Source organism: Equus quagga, chromosome 7 (genome assembly GCF_021613505.1).
Source record: "Equus quagga isolate Etosha38 chromosome 7, UCLA_HA_Equagga_1.0, whole genome shotgun sequence".
Taxonomy (NCBI): Eukaryota; Metazoa; Chordata; class Mammalia; order Perissodactyla; family Equidae; genus Equus; species Equus quagga.
Window position 1 is genome coordinate 133,559,360 of NC_060273.1, and position 21,705 is coordinate 133,581,064.

At 44.9% G+C, this 21,705-nt stretch overlaps 1 protein-coding gene across 1 annotated transcript in view; it reads left to right on the forward strand.

The window, feature by feature from the left end:
- The window catches only part of MRPS27 (mitochondrial ribosomal protein S27), an 88,446-nt gene that overhangs the window by 8,412 nt on the left and 58,329 nt on the right, over positions 1-21,705 (forward strand). The window contains exons 3-4 of the mRNA XM_046667943.1: positions 10,833-10,903; positions 12,957-13,015. Coding sequence (XP_046523899.1) covers positions 10,833-10,903; positions 12,957-13,015 — 130 coding nt within the window. The remainder of the gene's footprint in view (positions 1-10,832; positions 10,904-12,956; positions 13,016-21,705) is intronic.

The window sequence follows — 21,705 nt, forward strand, 5'->3', positions numbered from 1 at the left end:
CATTTTGACTCATTGGATTTTGCTTTCTCACTCTCTATCTGCACACACATTTTTTTTTTAACCATCTTGAGTTTCTTGCAGATATTAATGGTCCTTTATCCTGAGTGCCTTGGTGGACATTACCTGACGTATTTTAAGAAGCCAGTTCCTTTTTCTAATGGACTGTTCTTCTCCAGGGTTTTGTCTGATATTTCCTCATGACTGGATTCAAGATATGCTTCCCTGGCCAGAATACTGTCAGTGATTTTGCGTCCTCCTTCAGGTGTCACATCTGGAGACAGCTGATGCCCACCTGCCCTGGCGGGTGATGTTAACTCTGATCACTGGGTCAAGTGTGTCTGGCGTCCCCACTGGAGAGTTACTGCTGTCTCCCCTGTGCCTAACGGGCCGTCTGTGGGGAGACACCTTATAGCATGCCCCTGTGCTGCTGCTTGTTGACAGTCCCATCTAGGTCTGGCTTCATGGAGCTTCTTGCCTGAATCACTCTTAGTGTGATGGTTGCAGAAGGAAGGATTCCAGCTCCGTGAGCACCTCCGCGTGGACTAGTTAAGGTCTGTGGTGGATTGTAAGCAAGAGCCCCCCCCCCCCACCGCCGTCTCTCCTGTTCTTTCTCTTTTTATCTGTTTGTTATCAGTATCATCTTGCGGATTCCTCTTTTTTTTTCTTTTAATGGTTCATTGTCAACCTTAATTATTTAGGGGTCCTCTTGTCCCAGATTGGGCTGGTCAAAGCACTGTCACCCTGGCCCCCCATGTTCCATCTTGCGCCTGTCAACGAAAATAATCCATAACCAATCTATAAATGAAAATTTGGGAGAGTGTATTCTGAGCTAAAATCTGAGGACCATGGCCCAGGGCCTTTCTTCCCAAAGGAACAAAGGGCACCAAAGCACTGAGGTGTACAGAGTGGTTATATACCCCCAAACAGGATCTTTCACATATGATTGAAATGTCCCTTTTACAGTAGCCTCGAGGCAATGGATGGGCATAACAGGTAGGTCTGCTGTCTCAGTGAACACAGCAGGGTGGCAGGTCTGTTGTCTCCACCTAGCTGGTCACAGGTGAGCACAGCAGTCAGTTCCTAACCTAAGGAAAGGTGCTTATCCTTAAGGAAATGCCAATGTGGGGGGAAGTTGCACCTTTATCTTAAGGCCATTTGTTCTTGCCATAGGAAATGTTTAAAGCAGATATACAATGTGTGCTCAACGGCCACAGTCAGGCCCTTTTGGAAAAAACAAAGTCAGGCCGAATTAGGTTTACACCAAATGTCTTCCTCATATATCCTATTGCTTGCCATTTCTATTTGCCACGCCTTTCCTGCTCTAGGCCTAGACTCAGTTATTCCTCCAAGGACCCCTGTTCCTTTTAGTGGTGAATGGTATTAGAAACCAAGATCTGTGCACTGGGGGTCCTCTTGCTACTATGGAGTTTTTGCTTCTTGGCCCATTCAGTGGACAGAGCTAGAAAAATATGTAAACATGTATATGTAAACATACATGTATGCACATATGTGCGTATCAGCTCACATGTACATATTTTACAAATAATGAGCTCATCCTGAAACCTCCAATTCCCATTCATCCTCACAGGGTCTGCCTTGCCTGCCTCTCTGGCCTGGACAGTGTTCTGATGTGTTGGATAATCTTGGCATTACAGCTTGTCTAATTTTCCTGTGTACTGCCCATTAAGTGCCCAGTAATGCCCTGCAGTCGTTGTGATGGTCAAAAAAATACCCCATATATTCTAAAATGCCAGAGCCACTGTTGTAGCCATGAAACCAGCATGGACTCAATTAATTATATTGCAAAGCTTGTTCTGACGTGCCATATGTGAATTATAAGAAAAGTGCTGTGGAAGTACTGAGAGGAGAGGGAGGAACTTCAGGACAGCAATTGTTAAACACCTTCCTAGGTATGAAGGGAAGATTAGGAAAGGAGACCATTTTATTTGGCGCCTTGGTATGGGGTATCGTCATCTCTCTGGTATTCGGAGACAGATTTAGGGGAACGTTGTCATGGATTCCTGCAGAAGCAGAAGCTGTTTGTTAGAGAATGAACACAATGATCTGCAACCAACAGGTATTGCGTGGAGCTAATTGCCGCCTTCTGTTAAAACTGGTGGAAAAGCAGTGGCAGCCACCACTTCCTGGGTAGGCCCTGCTGGAGCGGGCCCTGGGCACCGGCTCCCTGTCCCGGGGGCGCTCGGCCCCTCCTTATGTGTGCCGTGTGCCGGGGTGGAGAGTCTGCACCGGGGCACGCACCTGGCGTGGACCCGTTGCGCCGCCTTGGGAAACTGCATGGACCTGCGTCCCTGGACCGTCCATGCGTGGTGATGGGACCTGCCAGGGAGAACGCCGTCCGGCCGGCGCTCTGCACGGGCGCGCCCCTTAGGAAGAGCGGAGAGAAAGTGCTGCGAGACCGCGCAGCTCCTCGGGGCAGCGACTGAAACTCGGCCCTCCCTGGGATTCCGCGGGTTTCTCCAGCTGCCCCTCGAGGGCTTGGCGGGGACGCGGCCCTGGGCCCAGTGCGCGCGCAGGCGCCGCGCCGGGGCTGCGCTGCCGAGACCGGCCGGCAGGTGGCGGTGCGACCTCGGGGACGCCGCAGCTCGGGAGCCGCTCCGCCTTGCGCGTGCGCGGAGGGCGCCGCCGCAGGTGGAGCGCTGTGATTGGGCACTGCGGCCTGGCGCGGGCTCGCTGATTGGGGGAGGGAGGAGGGCGAGATGACGCTGTAGCTCCGCGCGTCCCCATTGGGCAGCGGGTGGGGCGGGGTGCGCCGCCGGCGCCGGAACACGGGAACGTGGCAGGGTAGCCGCCCGCCGCCCCTCAGCTCCTGCGGGCGCCGCCGCGTGCCCGCTTCTCCGGCGGCGGCTCCGGGACGTCGAGTCGGGGGCGTGGTGCTTTGGTCCCACGGCCGTGGGCGGTGCCCCGAGATGTGCGCACGCCCCGGCGGGTGGGCGAGGCTCCCAGGTGGACACGTGCGGGATGGACGCCGAGCTGCGCTCCCGCTGCGCGCGGTGGCCGTCGCCCCGACTCCCAGCGGCGGGGCCGTGTCGTGCAGTTTCCCAGTGGAGGGTGTGGGGAAGGGGCGGACCCATCCCCTGGCCCGCCGCGCCCTCAGCGCCGGCCCGCCTCCGCCCGCTGCGCTCGCTCCGAGCTCACGCTGTGGGCTGTTTGCTGCACGTGCCGGGCTGTGCCATTTCACGCATAAACACTGCGGTATACATCTCTAAGAGAGAAGGAGGTTTTCAATACCGTTGTCGCACCTGTAACGTTAATCGTCGACATGTGAAATACCAGTCAACACTCGGCTGTCCGTGAAACTCCCCTAAGGTGTTTTAATGGTTGAATGAGGACCCGCAGAAGGTCCGTACAACGCGGTTGCTGATGTCCCCCTTCTGCGTCTTTCAGGTTCTTTATGGAAACAAAGCAGGGAGAAGGGTGTAGTGAGCCCCCCAGTGCCCTCACCGCCTTCCCCGCTGACCAGTCCCCTGCAGTCTTGCTTCCTCCAGTCCCTACCCCTTCACCAGATTGCTTAACAAATCCTTATCAGAGCATTTCACGTGTATTTTGATAATGTACCTCCAAAAGGTAACGATTTTTTAAAAACAGAACTATAATACCATTCTCATGGCTAAAAATTAGTAATTCTTTAACATCATTAAATATTCCATCAATGTTCACATTTCCCCAATGTCATATAAATTTCCTTTTAATTTACAATTTGTCGAAATGGGATCCAGATAAGGTCCATACACTGTAATGTGTTGAGAGGTCTCAAGTATGTTTTAATTTGTAGGTTTCTCTCTTTCTTTCTTGTAATTTGTTTGTTGAAGAAAACAGATGTTTTGTCTTGTGGAGTTTCCCACATTCTGGATTTGCTGTTGTCATCCTTGTGTGTCTAACATGTTCCTCCACCTTCCATATGTCCTGTGAAACTGCCAGTCAGAGAAGGAGCCTTGATCAGCTTCAGAATTTGTTTCTGTGTGTTTTTCCTTTGGCATGAATACTTCATAGGAAGTGTTGAATTCCTGTTTGAATGCAGGTTGAAACTGAACACCACCGCCATTCTTGCAGACACTTCTCCCTTTAGCTGAGGTTTAGTTTTGCTGTGTCATTTCAGCTGTGGAGGCCTTTGGCTGTTGCAGTAGTTTTTCACACGTTGCCCCTGAAGCCTGATGGAGATTTTCTGAAGCCTGCTTTCCTAACCTTTGCCAGTTGTGTCTTTGCATCTCTGTGACGTCTACTAATCTGTTTATGTTTACTATCTGCCAGCAGTTGTAGAGGTGGTCTGATTATGCTCATCATCCTCATTTAGTCTCATTTTCTTAGTATATATGTAGACCAAGCTTGCCTTCACATTTTTCCATTATTGAAACTTTATTTTAAAGCTTCTGGTGCCAGGGAGACAGACAGATAGAAGGAAATCTAAATATCTGCATTCAGAATGGCTCCCATGTTAGTTTTTCCTGCTTCCTTCTATTACTCTACACATTGTATGTCACCTTCCTTGTTTTTCTTTTTAAATGTGGGAATCAAAAACAGTTTCAGCCTGTGTTTTCTAGATCTCTTCTTCTAGGAAGTACAATAACAATTTGTATCTACTTCTTTATTACATAAATCAACAAGGTGTGCAGATGGTCGCCAGCCCAGAAAGAGCTTAGCGTTGACTCAGTGGGTACCGGTGATGTACAGTTACACAGAAATCATGAAGAGCTGAAACCGTCTGATGCCTTCTCACCTGAAGCTCCCAGGATTCAGTAGAGGCTCCATCTTTCTTTCAGTGACCCTGCTCATCTCCACTCTGACCTGGAGACCACCCTCTTTTATAAGAGGCTTCTTCCACAGCATGTCTCTGCTGTAGATTTTGTGACCCGTCATTGAGGAGATTGCCATTTTCTTTCTGAGAACTTTATGTATTTGGAAGCTGTGTTACTTTGGTGCACACCAGTTTCAAATTATCTTCCTGGAAAAATGAATTTTTGATCATTTGTAATGACCCACCTAATCTGTGAAAGTAATGTTTTTTACCTTTAAGTCCATTGTTTCTGATATTAATATGGCTATACCAGCTTTCTTTTGACTACTATCTGCCTAGTATATTTCTCATTCATTTATTTTCAGCTCTCCTGTGTTCGTGTGATTTATATAGCTAGATTTTGCATTTTTAACAAATCTGACAGTCGTCTTTTTAACTAGAAAGTTCAGTCTGTTTACATTGTCATTTTGTGATTGCTGATATATTTGGATTTATTTCTATCACATTTTGTGATTTATCCCATTTTTCTTTTTTCTTTCTTCCTCTTATCTTCTTTTGGATTGATTTAGGGTGTTTTTGTTTTTACGTTTTTTTCCCCTTCACTGGTCTAGAAATTATATCCTCTATTTCTACTCTTATAGAAGAGTGGATCCTACATTCTACATTACATCTTTAGATGATGGCTCTGTAACTCCTGACATGGATATTTAACTTAAAATCTAATGATAATTACACACTTTTAGAAGAGTTCAGTCCAGTCACACACACATACCCCCAGCCTTATGGTATTGTCTAATATTAAAGTTTTATCCTTTTAAAACACACACAATACATTATTATTTTAAAGTTTTATCCTAGATTTAACCTACTTTATTTATGTGCCATTCTTTCTAGCATCTCAAATCTTCTTTAAAGGATTATTAAATTTTCTTCTTTTTTTTTTAAAGATTGGCACCTGAGCTAACATCTGTTGCCAATCTTTTTTTTCTTGTTCTTCTCCCCAAAGCCCCCCAGTACATGGTTGTCTATTCTAGTTGCAGGTCCTTCTGGTTGTGCTGTGCTGGACGCCGCCTCAGCACGGCCTGATGAGCAGTGCCATGTCTGTGCCTGGGACCTGAACTGGCAAAACCCTGGGCCGCCGCAGTGCAGCGCACCAACTTAACCACTTGGCCTGGGGCCGGCCCTTAAATTTTCTTCTTCCTAAAACACGTCATCTTAAAAGCACAACTTCTAAAAGGTTTCTTTAGTGAGTATTTGTTGCTAATAAGTTCTCTTAGTTTTCATTTGTCTAAACATGTCTTTATTTTTCCCTTATTCTTAAAAGATAGTTCTGTCAGATACATTGTTGACAGTATTTACTCCCAACGCTTTGAACACATCATTCTACTGGCTTCTCTAGTTCCCATCAAGAAAACACCTGTTGGTATACTTGTTTTTCCTTTGTGAGTAATTTATCTTTTCTTCTGGCTACTTTTAAAGTCCTTTTATTCTTCAGTTTCACTACAATGTATCATGGTGTGGGTTTAATTTTACTTAATTGATTTGAGATTTCATGTGTTTCCTGAACCTGAAAACTTACATCTTTTATCCTTTCTAAAAAATATTTAGCTGTTATCTCATAATGTAGTACCTCTCCCCATTCTCTTTAACTTCTTTTAGAAATTCAATTAAATGTATTTTAGGCCATCCTACTCTGTTTTCTGTATCTCTCTACTCCTCTTCCATACTTTTTGTCTTCATCTCTCTTTGCTGCTTCTGTGTAATTCCTTTTGTGTCGATCCGGTGACTAATTCTCACCTCACCCGTGTCTAAACTGCTCTTCAACTTACTCATCAGGTTCCTTTTTCCCAACTTTGTGGAGGTGTTCTTTTCATAAATAAGCTGCACATATTTAAAGTGTGCAATCTGATAAGTCTTGACATTTGTGCATGTGTGTATGTCCATGAAATCGTCACCACATTCAAGATAATGATTGTGTCTGTCGCCTCCCCCCAGGCTTTCTCCTGCTCCTTGTAACCCTTTCCCTTCTTCCTGCCGACCCTCCGGAATCTCCAGTTGACCACTGATGCGCTTTTGGTCACTGTAGCTTAGCTTGTGTTTTCTAGAATTTTATGCAGTAAAATCAGCTCTTTAAACAAAATTCTCAGGTTGGTATATTCGAGATCACATAGGAAGTGTGAACTAGGGCCCCAAAGAGGTGTGAAGGCCGGCTGCAGTGTGGAGTCCTCAGGGCGACATCCCTGCTGTTCCCCGGGCAGGCGCCCTGCTGTCTAGGTCACCTTTCACCGAGGTCAGGGGTCGCCCTAGGTGGTCCTGCCTTGCCCTGAGGATCTCTGAACCAGCTTCTCACCTCACAGTGGTCTTGATCTTGTCCTGTCCCCATAAGTGCTTAACACCACAGCTCGTGTCCCTGGGGACCTGCAGACGCTCTCAGGGTGGCTGCTACCATCGGTGCTCCTTCAGACACTCCAGGTTTGTGCTGCCATCTTGCCTTTGGCCTCTGACAAGTACGTCGACCTTGAAAACTCAGGCATGTCTATAAAAATTTTTTTTTTAGTATTTTATTTAGGTGTTTTAATAGTAGGGGGAATTTTTAAAGGATATTTAGTCCACCTTTTTCCAGTTTAATGTCTTCTTTGAGCTTAGGAGCCACATCCAGGACTTATTCTGTGTTCCTCCATGGTGGTTCTCAGACATAACTCACTCGAGTGCACACCCAGGCCTTTTGTTTAAAAATTTGGATTCCTCTGGTCTCAGCTCAAACCGGCAGATTAGAATGGCCCTCTGGGTGTGAAGTTAGGAATCTGAAGTTTCAGAGCCCTCAGGTCATTCAAGTCCTCGGCCAAGTCTGAAGCATTACATTCCTGGACTTGGAATAGTGCAGGGTCCTCAGTACAATCTCTTGTGTCCTGAGATCATCAGTGGTATTGTTTTCTCCAAACAGGAAGGACGTTCTTCTACTAGTATACATTTCGTTTTCTGGACATGCTTCCACGTCGTCTGTACAGCTTTAAGTTTTGTTAAATGAAGAATTCACATTTCGGGTCCATTTTCCCAGATAGTCTTTGTTGACCTCAACCATCCTCTGCAGTGTGTGTCCCTGAGGAGCAGAGGGACGGGCAGGAGAGCGTCTTCTTTGGCACATCCCTTTGAACAGAACCTGGGCATCTGCTGGCCCCTCCCTGAACCATGTGTGGTTTGACTGTTGAAGCCCGTGGTCCAGAAGCCTGTGGCGCTGGCTCTCTGCAGGCCCCAGCTGGCCAGCTTTCCTGCCTGTGCCTGCCTTGTGCAGTGTTCCGCCTCATTCATCATGCCAGCACTCTCTGTGAGGTGACTGGTCACGTATTACATTTAGCAGCTAACCTTGCTCTGACTTCCAGGATGCAGACATTACTCCTCAGATGCTGGCTCTGCTTCTGCTGCCTTTTCGGAGGCCGCAGCTGATTTCACTTGACTGAAGCTGTCTGGGTGTGAAGGATGAAAAGGGAATCTTGAGTTACCATCCTACAGATGCCAGCTCAGTCCAGTGTTGAGTTACACGTTGTGCACGATATGAAACCTACGAGGAAACAGCCCATCTGAGTTAGGCCAGCAGATCCTGATCCTGCTTTTTTTAGTGAAACTTTAAACTTTGAGTAAAGGGAGGTGACTCTTTATATTGCCTGTCATCTCAACACAAGAGCCTCTATTATGACGTGATGAAAAGATTCGGTGCCATGAGAGTGCTGTTAAATGTCATTCTGTGAGCAAGTAGCTGTAACAGTATTAATCTGTCTTAGTATGAAGAGGTTTTAGGGACTCTGTGTGTGGTTGGGTGGTTTAACATTCCTTAATCACTTAGTGTCAACCCCTTTAAGACAGTCATAAGGAAAGATTTTCCCTAGTAGCTACTGAGTCATTGAGAGCATCTCCCAGGAAAGGAAAGAGGAAAAAATGTTTAAATGTGCAGCAGTAGGTCCTCAACAAATATTTGTCAATTGATTCTCTATGTCTCCTTATTTCTTGATACTAATCTCTTCCACCAGGGAGTAAACAACACTTGGAAATCAAATTGCTTCTTTTTCTTTCCTCCCTCTCTCCTTCCCTTCCTTTCTTCCTTTCACTCGTTTCTCTGGATGTTTATTGAGTGCCTTTTATAGAACTATTCTAGAGACTGAGAATATATCAGTAAATGAAGTCCTTGCCTTTATGGATTTTACTTCTAAGTGTAAAAGACAAAAAAACAAACACAGACCAGCTTATGTAGGCATTTGTAGGTCATAGAAAGTCTTTTGGATTTTATTCCAAGTATGATAGGAAGCCAGTGGCTGGTTGAGAAGAGAAATGACGGGATCTGATTGATCTTTTAAGAGACTTACTCAGACTGCTGTGTGGAGGTTCGATTGTAAGGGTGGGGACAGTAGTTGAGGTGACTGGTCGGTCAGAAGGTGAGAGGTTAGCAGTGGTAGTGGTGAGAAATACGAATTTATATTTCTATTTCAAATCTAGAGCCTATAGGATTTGCTGACAGTTGGTTGTGGAGCATGAAGAAGAATGGAGTCATGACTGACGCCTAGGTTTTTGGCTTGAGTAAGCCAGCGAATATAGTGGCCATTCACTGAGATGGGAAAGGCTGGGGGAAGCAGGTGTGGAGTGGAGGGTTGGAAAATTAAGAGGATGTGTAGTGTTTGAATGCCTTTAGACACACACATGGAGGTGTCACCTGTGTGGGCACAGAGATACAAGTTTGGAGTTAGAGTCAGGGAGGCGTATGCGCCTGGAGTCAGTACTGTGCACTTGAGGGCTAAAGCTGTGGGAGAGAGAACGAGATCACCCAGGCACTGAGAGAGGGTGAAGAGCAGAGTCTCCTACTCAGACTTGGGGCACCCCAACATTCAGAAGTCAAGAAGAGGAGGTCCTGCAACGGAACCCAAGAAGGAGGGAACAAAGAGGAAGTGATGAGGGATAGAATGGTGAACTCTCCTGAATGCTAGTGAGGGGTCCAGTAAGATAAGGGTGAAGGATTAACCACTGGGTGTACAGTGTAGACGTGGTCTTTGGCGTTAGTGGAGTGATGGAAACCGAAATCTAATTTGAGTGAGTTCCAGAGAAAGTGGGACTAAGGAAGTAGTGATGGCTGTGTCAGGGATGACTCTTCAAGGAACTCGCTGCTGAGGGGAGCAGAGCAGAGGAGAAACCGCTGGAAGAAGATGCAAACTCAAGGGAGGTTTTTGTTGTTTGTTTGGTAATAAAATTCATCCTCTGATAAAAAAAACCCAGAAGGCAGAGTATCTGGGCACAGATGCCGGGAGCCTGGTAGATCTGATAGCAGGAGGATGAAGTTGTCTTTGGATTGCTTCTATCTTAAACTCAGGGCAAAAAGACACTACACCACGAGCTGAGAGTGGGAGTGAGGGAGAAGGGGAGAGAGCCCGGTGTAAGTTGGAGAAGCAGTGAGGAGCTGTGAAATAATCATTTTGGAGAGTATGTTGCCTAGCATTTCAGGTCTTTTTAGACTCTGAGATAACAGTGTAATCTTAAGAATACCAAGTATTCCTGTGGATGTTCTGCTAAAAGGAACCAGAATAGGAACAGTTCCATCTGAAAATCATTACATGCAGCCAGAGTGCCTCTCTCATTTGTTCAGGGAATGTACAGAAATCATTTGATAAATTCCAGTGTAAACATTTTTTGAATAGCTAATATGTTTACCTGGTTCAGAATGGGAAAGGAATAGGTGTTTGAGTGATGGCGTCCTCTTCCTTTGGCCCCGACCATCTAACTCCTTTCTCTGGAGCCTCAGTAATAACACTTTGTCATGTCTGCTTCCAGAGGTACTTGATTGATCCATTTTTTTAAAAGCTAAATATATGCTAGGATTTTTTAAATAACCGTTACTTCAATTAAATGAATAATTTCTTAAAATGTTACTAATATTCCTTTGTCCTCTTTAATTTATACAAAAATAATTTCTAGAAAGAGCATCTGTTTTAATACTGATTTCATAATGATGGCAGCCAACTGGCAGGAGTTACATCTGTTGGATTTTTCTTAAGAAATGTGTGTGTTTAACAAGGTTCTTTTTCCTTTGTCTTCACAGCTGATCTAGCATCTTTAATGGATAAAACATATGAGAGAAAGTTGCCTGTTAGTTCTTTAACAATATCACGGGTAAGAAAACTTAAATATATATATTTTCAAAGAAGGAGGAAGAAAGTGAGAAAGGCTCTTTATATAGATGAGCCTGTGTAAATAAAGACTGCCTTTCATAGGAAATATTTTTCCAGAGTATGGTATGTTTTTGTAGTTACTAATAGATGTTTTATGGTGAAGTAGCACATTTCTTGGACTGACATGAAAGGTGATAAATTTACCAGACTCCGATGTCAGTGATCACTATTGCATACCTGATGTAATTTTCCAGGATGTGATATTCTGCTATGTGGTACCAGGATTTTTTTTTGTTGATACACTTTCAAAGTAGTGGTGTTCACTTGTTAATATTGAAAGTAATTTTGGTAGCTGAGGAAGTCTATAAAAGGATGGATATGAATGTTAGCATTGAACTGCTGCAGATCACCGGAAGGAAGAGTATTGGGCTGGGAATCAGCAATAGTGATTGATTGGTGACCATTACTGAGCACCTTCCATGCCAGCTATTGTACTGGCTTCTTACCATACGTTCTCTCTGTTAGTTCTCATAGCGACCATGTGAGATAAGCACTATCGTCTCCACTTTACACACGAGACTCAAAGTGGTTGATAACCTTCCTGAGTTCACAGAGCTCATACGTGGAAAAACTGGGCTTCAAACCCAGACTTCAGTGACATCAAAGTGCTTTTCTGTTGCCTCCCTCAGGTAGATCTGGTCTCTCCTTCCCGTGAACTCACTTTATGACATCGGGTAGCGGGGCCCCCTCACTTTCCTCATTTCCAGTGTGGGGACAATAGTATCTCCTTGCACGGCTGATATGACGCTAAAATGAAATTTTAGCTGTGAAAGCTCTTTGTAGAAATTAATGGCACCATAAAATTCAAGGTATCATTAAATCTAGAAGAGAAAAAGGAAGGAAGTGATCATCCTTTTTGGTCTGGGTCCTTTCCTTCTGCCCCTGGTGTTCTCATTTTGTAGGGAAACAGTTTAACTAGGTCATAACTTAAATCTTACAGACTCATAATTTTCGTATTGGGGAGGAACTGACAGATCCTTTGTTCATCCCTAACCTGGTGGATAAAATCTCTGTATGCCATAACACCTGATACTTGTTGAGGCAGCACCTCAGAGTTTAGAGAGCTTTCACGTCCATTTTCTCATTGGAGCCTCATATGCTTCAGGGCAGATGCCTTTATTCTATTTATGCAGGTGGAGCAGCTGAGTTCCAGAGGTCTGTGCCATCCAGGTATGGCACACAGTGCACGATCAGGAGACTAGGTCCCAACCTCAGGTCCTGTGTTTGAACCACATTTTATCTGCCCCTTAATGAGATTTCTAAATCAAATCCGTAAGTCCTGGGCATTTTTAAGAGTCTGCCCCTTTTTACTCTTCTCTGCCTCTTTATGAGGTTTTAATTATATCCACAACATGCGTTATCTCCTACTCTGTCTTTTTTGCCCCTGAGTCTCCATTTTAGGGCAGAATCCATCCTTGGAATAGTCCTTTCTGCTGGTTGGTTTGCTTTGGAATTAGAGCATATTCAGTGATGTTATGGGTGGAAGGGAGGCTTTGTGGGTAGAAGAACGACAGGTTGACTGGTCCGTAGCAGCACCTACGTCAGAGTGGGAAAACACTTCCAAGACTGAGTTCTCTAAATTTAGATTTTCATCTCTTGGGCCATATTTTTTCAGCCATTAGAGTCTTTATCCTTTCAACTATGTGTTCCATATATTTGGAACTTGGAACCTGGAGAAAATATCAGGGTTTAAAGATAGAGGGAATATCGATGGCTAGTTATAAATATGGTAAGAGGAGCTCTCTCTTGCTCTGAGAAAGTTCATGATTGGTTTTCAAACAGTTTTTCTGACCAAGGTTGTCTGTGCATAGAAAAACAGAAGCCATTGTGAATTCTTTGTTCACATTAGCTCAAAGGGGTTTCAAGGATGGAGTCATATCCCGCGAAATTTGTTCCAATAAAATGGGTGTTTTGTCTTTTTTAAGGTCAATGTGTGAATTAGGCCCAATGTAGGCATAATTTGTATTCAACCAAAGGTTTCTTTTTTCTTTTAGTTTGTGGACAACATTTCCTCTCGAGAAGAGGTAGACCACGCAGAGTATTACCTTTACAAGTGAGTTTTCCATTTCATTTTGCTATGCACTCTCCTATTTCAGACCTCTTTAACATGGAAGGTGGTATGTATCATATATAATGTTCGCACCTTGCTTTTTAAGCTTATGTTTTGGAGATCTTTCCATATCAGTATGGGGAGAGCTTCCTTGTGTTTTATAACTGCATCATATTCCATGCTATGAATATGTTATTTAGACCAGTTCCCTGTAGGCTGTTTGCACTCTCTTTTTGTATTATGTATGATGCGATCAACAATTAAGAAGCTTATGCATCTGTCACTTTCCGTGTAGTTCTCGTAAGTATATACATTAGTAATCTCAATAGTTGTTGCCAGATTGCTTTCCACGGAGATTTAACCAGTTTACATCCTGCCAGCAGTGGTGGAGAGAGGCCTGTTTACAGCTTGGCCAGTGGGCATTTTCACACTTTGGATTTTTTTTGTCAATCTGACAGGTGAAAAATTATATCTATTTATTTCTTCTCTCTCTGTTTTACGCAGATGGAAATACACTCTGTATGCGCTATTAGGCACCTATTCTCAATCTAACACTGTCTTTTAAAACTTCTGCAGTACCACATTTACCTCCTTCTTTCTCGCAGCGACGAGCAGGCCCACTGTGAACTGACCCATGTGTGAAAGGCATCGTGTTCAGTACAGCACCTCTGTAGGAGCAGAAGAGGGGAGCAACCTAGAGCTCGTTCAGTGAGGGGCTGGTCAAGTAAATTAGGATTCATCCTTATAGTTGATTTTATCTATTAAAATGATACTTTACTATTGACTTCTTACTGTGATTCCTTATTGTGATTTTTAAAAACTGGTTTGTGATTTGTTCCAATTCCTACGTTCTAAAAGTAGACTCAGATGGAAATTTAAAATGTTCCCAGGAAGCATTGCCTTAGAACTTCCCTTTTGAGCTCACTTTGTTTTGATCGAGAGAGTTTTCAGTTATTTTTATCTGGGTGCACTTTTGAAAGCTTTCTCTGTATTAGTGAAAATTTATTCAGTTTTTTTGTATTTGATTTTGCTAAATAATAAGACTTTCTTCTTTTTTTGTATGTACTGGGTAAATTGTAGCCCCTTTTTGGTGTTTACTGTTCAAATATGAATCGCAATAGATTAGATTCCACAGTGTAAAAGCCATTTATTTTAAATCTAAGGTTGCCTTTAAATTGTCCCAGGTTTAAATTCTAGGTCCAGAAATCATAATTTAAGTGCCTTCTGCTGTTTGTGAGGATAAACGTGAATGGGTCCCTTGATGCGAGAAGCCTGCCTTCCTCCCGTGGCTCTTGGTTCTCTAGGGCTCCTTCGACAGTTATTTCTGCCCGTGGTGAAAGGTGTATTAGCGCTAGCATCTGCCCAGTTCTCATTCTTTTGCTTTGTTCATGGAAAAACACAGAAAATAGTTCCAATTTCTAAGTAGAAACTATTTCTTAGAATTCCATCCTGTGGAACACAGTGCTACAGTCTTGGAAGAAATACATCTCCAATTTACAGGTGCCTCTGTAGCGTGTAATTGACTTCAGTGATTCAGCAAGTATTTGCTGAGCACCTGATGCGTGCCCAGGCCCTGTCCAAGGTGCTGGTCGTATAGTGACGAACAAGTGACACAGTCCCTGTCCTCATAGGTTAAAGGTTAACTGGGAACTGTAAGCCCTCCCTTCAGGACCTTCCATGATTACTTTTTCACATGACGTTCAGTGTTGGTGGCCTGGAGACTTACTGAAAGTTCCACAAAACTTCTCTTCCTTGTAGAGGTCGTATAGAGTACTCTTGTCCGTCTTAAATCTGAGCCACTATTTCACTTGACATGCCGTCCTTTGTTTAATCAAACTTATTACTTGTTTATTTTGATTTTCTCCTCCCTTCTGTTGCCAAGAAAATTGGCTCTCTCAGCTTTTTTTTGAAGAAAACAATGTTTTTGTGACTTCTTGAGATTACTGTTAGATGTGTATGCGGCTAGTGTGACTCCAGACAGCTACATGAGGATGTAGATAGTGGAGGTGGGCTAGGCTCACTCTTTAGCTAAATGCTCACTCCTCCTTTCCAGCCATGGAGAATACACAAAACATAGTTGTGCCTCGGCAACAGTAGAAGTTGTGAACTCTTGGTGTTTGTCTCTGTTAGCTGAACTCAGGGATGTCAGTCCTGAACGCACCAGGGCCTGTGGTGTCTCCCCCAGTTAGGTCTTCAGCACGCACTGGTCATGATGCCCAGCGTTCCCACATGGGGTGACTTTAGGCATCTCAGAGTAAACCTGGAACCACAGATCAAGGGTGAGGAAATGCAGAAGCACTTTCTTACCCCTGGGCAACTAATAGCTTCTTGCTGGCCTGCCTTGAGGATTTCTCTCTCCGCTCTTTGAGGGGAAGACCCACCGCAGGACTTTTGGCGGCCACCTCTGTCATTGGCCCAGCTCTATCCCTGCCCCAGCCTGTAGAGCCAGGCTCTGCAGGCACATCCTCTCATCTGGGATCAGTCTCCCCAAGGATTATGTAGAGAGCATTAGAGCCAAATAAGTCTGGAAACTTTGGTGGTCTGTGGAGAGCTGACTGAGCATCGGCTGTCGTATCAGGGGCACGGGTAAGCAGTTCCAAGTCCCAGAAGTGCAGGGTGCTGCTGGGGCATGCCCGCTCGTCACCTCCTGTCATCCCAGGAGAGAACTGTGGCCTTCAAGTTCCCCAGAGTGCACACCTTTAGAAGTTTAGGGGCTTCAACACTGAGTGCCGGGGATCTTTTAAGGAGAGTTAGAAAGGCTGCTGTTGACTCAGCTGGAGGGAGAACAGATATGCACACCCCTGTCTGGGCTGTGGGCTGCGCTCTGGGAGTCTGCAACCCTATGATCAGTGTCCACCTAGTGTCTATAAATAAGACATGAAAACACCAAGGAAAGGGACGTGGTGCTCTAAACAAAGGAACAATGTGAACTAACGATGATTGGGGCAGTTAATACCAGAAACTATGTAAGTTGACCAAAAAAAAAAAGTCCCTGATAATACTCTACTCATCTAAAGGGAAAATAAGCCAAGAGTAAAAGTGATTAAAACGGAGAAGGCTAAACTGAAGTAAAATAAACAAAATGTGAAAGCTGAGAAACAATAAACAAGGCATGCTAAGAACTGTTGGGCTGTGACAAAATAAGGGAAACGTGATGAAAATAAGAGAAAAAAGTGAAAAAACGAGAGAAGAAGGACCTGATCCAGAAACTTCAAAGACTATGTCTAGATGTGGCTGGAGGGTGGGAAGGTAGGCCTGGGCGGGCGGCTGCGGAGATGCCCTCAGCAGGCGGAATGATAGCCCTCTTCCGAATGGTTTTCCAGCTGTGCACAGGGCCACGCCTGCAGGCTGGGAGGAGCCGGCTGCTGGGAGGGGCCGGGCTGGGCGGCCACCTCTTCTGCTCCTGGTTTGTTCCAGCGAGAGCAGCTGGGCCACCAAGTGCTTCAGGTGTCAGCGTCTGCGGAGAATTCAGAGGGCTGCGTAAACTTAGATGAGAATAAAATGATATTTTTATTTTCACTAGCCTCTCAATAATGTTTCACGTTTCCTTCGATTATGAATGGAGGCAACAGATCACAGTGTTATTAGCAGTATTATTGGTCTTTTTCACCAATAAAACCGATTGATTTTTCATATCTCCTACGTTTGTTGCAGATGCCTTGACAAATTTTGCTCCTCACTGCCGAGAGATTGTTTTTGTAGTTAAACTGCTACCAGCTAGTGGTGCTTCGTGGGTTGGTAAAGAAGGCTGTGTTCCCATATCTGGAGGATTTGTTAATAGTTTGATAATTGTATTTCACTATAACTGGTTTTATTTGCGATTCTTTGTGCTTTTATTTTGTACATTTGAAGCATTGTTCTGAGAAGGGTCCTTAGGTTTCATCAGACTGTGGGGAGTTCCTGCCACACAAAGACGTCAGGGACCCCACTCAGAGACCCCAGGGACTCTGAGACGTCATGGGCGATGAGACCCTGCAGGGCAGGGCTTGTGCGGAGGCTCCTTCCTCCTCTTCCCCCAGGCTGGTGAGGTCTTCTGGGTCTTTGTTTTTCTTCTTACAGAGCAGGCTTTCTTTTCTTATTTTAGTTTAAATCTTAGAAAGTAAGGCAGACGTGGTTCATATGTGTTCTGTCTTCCGAGTGAAAAGTTGGCTGCAGCCATTCTCCTGGGCTTCCCAGGAACAAGGTGTGGGGAAGACCTAGAGGACGCAGGCTGGCCCAGAGTTGCTGTCGGGGAGACCGGGATTGGGCAGGAGCACTTCTGCTCCCCACCCCCGGCCCCCTGCTGAGGGGAGGAGCAAGGGACTCTCCCAGCAGCAGCAGCGGAGGAGGTGTGGTGGCACAGAGAAGAAGGGTAGGACAGCACAGCAGATGGCAGCTGAGAGGAAAGGGCAGCTCGGTGGCATTTGATTGGTGGGCATAAGAAGTGGACTGCTGATTTATGCTTTATGTTTGTTAAAAAGAGTTTTATATGTTCCATGTCAGTTTAAAAAGAATTGAACGAAATATTCCCCTTTTTTTGTGTGCGAGGAAGATTGGCCCTGAGCTAACATTTGTTGACAGTCTTCCTCTTTTTGCTGGAGAAAGATTGTTGCTGAGCTAACATCAGTGCCAGTCTTCCTTTATTCTGTATGCGGGAGGCCACTGTAGCTCGGCCTGATGAGCAGCAGTGTGTAGGTCCACACCTGGGATCTGAACCCACAAATCCTGGGCTGCTGAAGTGGAGCACACAAACTTCATCGCACCACTGGGCCAGCCCCAAAATATTCTTTTTTCTCGGGTTTAGGATTACTTCTGCTTCCTAGCCACATGCCCTCTCATTGGCATTTGAAGAACAAAGGCTTCCTACCCAGGCTTTCCTGTAAATTTATGGCATTCCTTCAGAATTGGGTTTGCATCTTTAATTTCCTGAGGCAGAGACTAAGGCGTAGAGGTTCACAGAGCACACCTAACATGGAGGGTGTGCGTGTCAGCCACGCCTGCCCTGAGCGCGGTGGACGTGTGAACAGTGGTGCTGTAAAAGCAGCCATCTTCCTAGTGCCAGGTGTTCTCAGTAAGGATCTCAGTTGTGGCTACAGTCTATTTTTTTTTAAGGATCCTGAGGCAGACGGGATTCCATGGAGACAGAGTACCGAGCGTGGTACAGCAGGAGAAAATTCAAATGAAGCGATAAGAGGATCCCTTATATTTCTTGTGTCTGTGGGTTATTGTTGTCTGTTTTCTAAGAATTATGATCTTGGCTTTTTCTCCACAAGAGACCCCCTTTGGGGATCTGTCAGCTCGAGGCCAATGTTGTTTACAGCGAGCTTATCTGGAGCTCTCCTGTATCGTTTTGTAGAGAGCGTCTCCACCCAGTCAGCAGTCCTGAGCTCAAGACTCCCCAGGTCCACATGCCCACGTGCACACAGGTGGGCCCCGAGGCAGGCTCTGTGTCTCCCTTTGCAGGAGATAAAGCTGCATGTCATGGTAAAATGGTAGCATCAGTGAAAGTCGTGATTTTCATGGTTATAACAAGCCTGACACTTTCTCTATTAGGATTTGATTACTGTGTTAATAGAATGCAGACTCAAGGCATAAAAATTCCTTCTTTCTGCTTGGTGTCCTTCTCTTCACCCGGACTGTTTGCAAATGTCATTTTTATTGACTTATTTATTTATTTATTTGAGGAAGATTAACCCTGAGCTAACTGCTGCCAATCCTCCTCTTTTTGCTGAGGAAGGCTGGCCCTGAGCTAACATCCACGCCCATCTTCCTCTACTTTATATGTGGGACGCCTACCACAGCATAGCTTGGTAAGTGGTGCCATGTCTGCACCCGGGATTCGAAGCAGCGAACCCCAGGCCGCCAATGCGGAACGTGCACACTTAACCACTGTGCCACCAGGTGGGCCCCATATAGACTTACTTAGACTTTAAAATCGTTTTGGGACCATGACAGTTTAGAAATGCATGAAATTAAACTTGCTCTTTTTACTCTCCGAGTGTCAATAATCAGAACTGATAATTTAATCTGCAACAGAATGGTCATTCTTGAAGGATAAGTGATAGAAATTTCTAACATGTATGCAACATATTCTCTCTATTTTGAATGTAACATGTTAAAAGTAGCCTTCTGGCTTTTAGCAACAACGTGGGGAGTGCTGACTTGTCTTACAATAAGAAAAGACTTGCACAGCTCCCTGGGAGTGTCGGCTTTTCTCAGAACGCAGCTCTCTTGTGTCGTCATGGAGAGTGCCATGCCACCCTTTAATGAGGGGAAGTTGGGGTTGCATGGCAGGCTGTGTGCTGCCAACACTTTCATCCACGCCGCACCTTAGCCTTGAGCATTTTCGTCAGTTGCTTAACTGACCTGGCAGATACCAGGCGTCACTACCTGGAGACGGATGGCAGGTCGGACACAGCTGGGGGGAGGCAGATGGCAGCCTGCATGTCTCCAGGTCCGGTTGTTGGCAGCCAGCTGAAGGAGGAAGGACCGAAATAGCTTCGTTTTTCAATAAGCAGAAACATCTTCATGGTTCCTTAGACAGTGATCACACTACCCCAGGCCTTTGTTGTAAGAACCCATGCCTGCCCTTAGAAGCAGGGGAAGGTGGGGGTTCAGTAGGAGGGGACAACATTCATGAGTGTAAGCGGTAGTACTTTTCCTTTGAGCACTTGGAGATTGTTTGTATAGCAATAAAAGGAAATTTAAAACCTTTCTGTGAGTCTATTGCCCGTCCTCAAATGCTGGAACATTATTAAGAAAAGAGGAAGAGCCCAGGGAGGTAAGTGACTCCTAGAGCATTTTCAGAAACACTTCCATACCTGACGGTTGGCTGGTGCTTGATTGAGATCTTGCTTGTGGCTCCTTGCCACAGGCCTGGGAGAGCTGCTCATGGTCAGCGGCCCTGGGTTAGAGAAGAGCAGACTGGCGGGGCACTGTCCGCCTTGCCAAAAACCCCTTGGGGCTTCCCGATGAGAGTTATGGGGAGACCCCTCAGCCTCTGCTCCTTCAGCCTGTGCACCTCTCTCCCCACTGGTCTTGTTATTTCCGCCTGGAGACCGGTCGTAGGTGGCACGTCAGGGTATTTTCCTGGCTTTGGTCTGACTTTTCCAGAGTGATGGCACGCCTTAGTTACTCTTGTATTGCTTGTGTGATGACTGGGTCCCTGGAGGCTCTTGTCCTAGGAGCTCACGGCAGTCCATGCTGCCACAAGCATCTATGTACAGGTGTTTGAGGGACCGATGCTTTAAGTTCTTTGGAATGAATATCTAGGAATGGAATGGCTAGAGCATATGGTAGGTATACATTTTCCAAAGTGGTTCTCACCATTTTACAAGCCCCACAGCACTTCCAGTTCCTCTACATTTTTGCCAACCCATTTAGCCATGCTAATAGGGTTTCGTGGTATCTCATTGTGGTTTTACTTTGAATTTGCCTAGTCACCAGTGATGTTGAGCGTCTTTTCATGTACTTACCTGCCATCCATATATCTCCTTCGGTGAAATGTCTTCAGATCTTTTGCCCATTTTTATTATTAAGTTGCTCGTTTTCTTGTTATTGGATTTTGAGAATTCTTTTTCTCAGTCTTGTCTTTTCGTTCACTTAACTGTTTTTTTCAGAGTGGCTTTTATTTTGATAGAAGTCCAGTTTGTCAATTTTTTTTCTTTTGTGGATTAGGCTTTAGTGTCAACAAAGAAATTTTTGCCTAACCTCACACCACGAAGATTTTTCTCTTGTGTTTTGTTTTAGAAGTTTCATAGTTTTAGATTTCACAGTTAGGACTGTGGTCCATTCTGCATTGTTTTTTGTATATAGTATGAGATAAGGATCAAAGTTCATTTTTTCGCATCATAATATCTAGTTGTATCGGCACCATTTGTTGAAAAGATTCTTCTTTCTGCGCTGAATTACCTTTGAATCTTTGTCGTAAATCAGTCGTTTGTCTCTGTGTGCGTCTGTTTCTGGACATTTTGTTCCAGTGATCTCTGTTCCATTGCTGCCTTGATGCCAATACCGTACTGTCTGGATGGTTATAGTTTTAAAATGAGTCTTAAAATTAGGTAGTGTAAGTCCTCCGACTTGGTTCTTTTTCAAAATCGTTTTGGCTAGTCTAGATCTTTTGTATCCTATATCAATTTTAGAATCACCGTGTGTGTGTGTGTATGTACACACATACACACATACATATGTGTAGACACACACATTCGTACATACGTTATTAATGTAGAGAAATTAGGAACAAAGTCAGTTCAAGAAATATGTATTGAATGCCTCATAAATAATGAATGTATTTATTTATTTGTTGTTGAGGAACATTGGCCCTGTGCTGACATCTGTGCCAGTCCTCCTCCATTTTGTATGTGGGTCGCTGCCTCAGCATGGCTGATGAGTAGCGTAGGTCCATGCCCGGGATCTGAACCTGTGAACCCAGGCCACTGAATCGGAGTGTGCTAAACTCAACCACTACGCCACCGGCCAGCCTCTGGTGTGTATTTAGAAACAGGAGGGGTGAGAGGGAACATTCTAAGAGATATGAAGGGTGATTGATTATCTGAAAGTCAGCAAGCATTCTTTTTCTATTGGAGGCAGATTTAAACTGCCCTGCCAGAATTTGACTTGGAAGTACATACAGACAGATTGTATGTCTGTAAGGCAAATGATTCTCAGCTCTGTTTATAAGGGAAGTTCATACAGACAGATTGTATGTCTGTAAG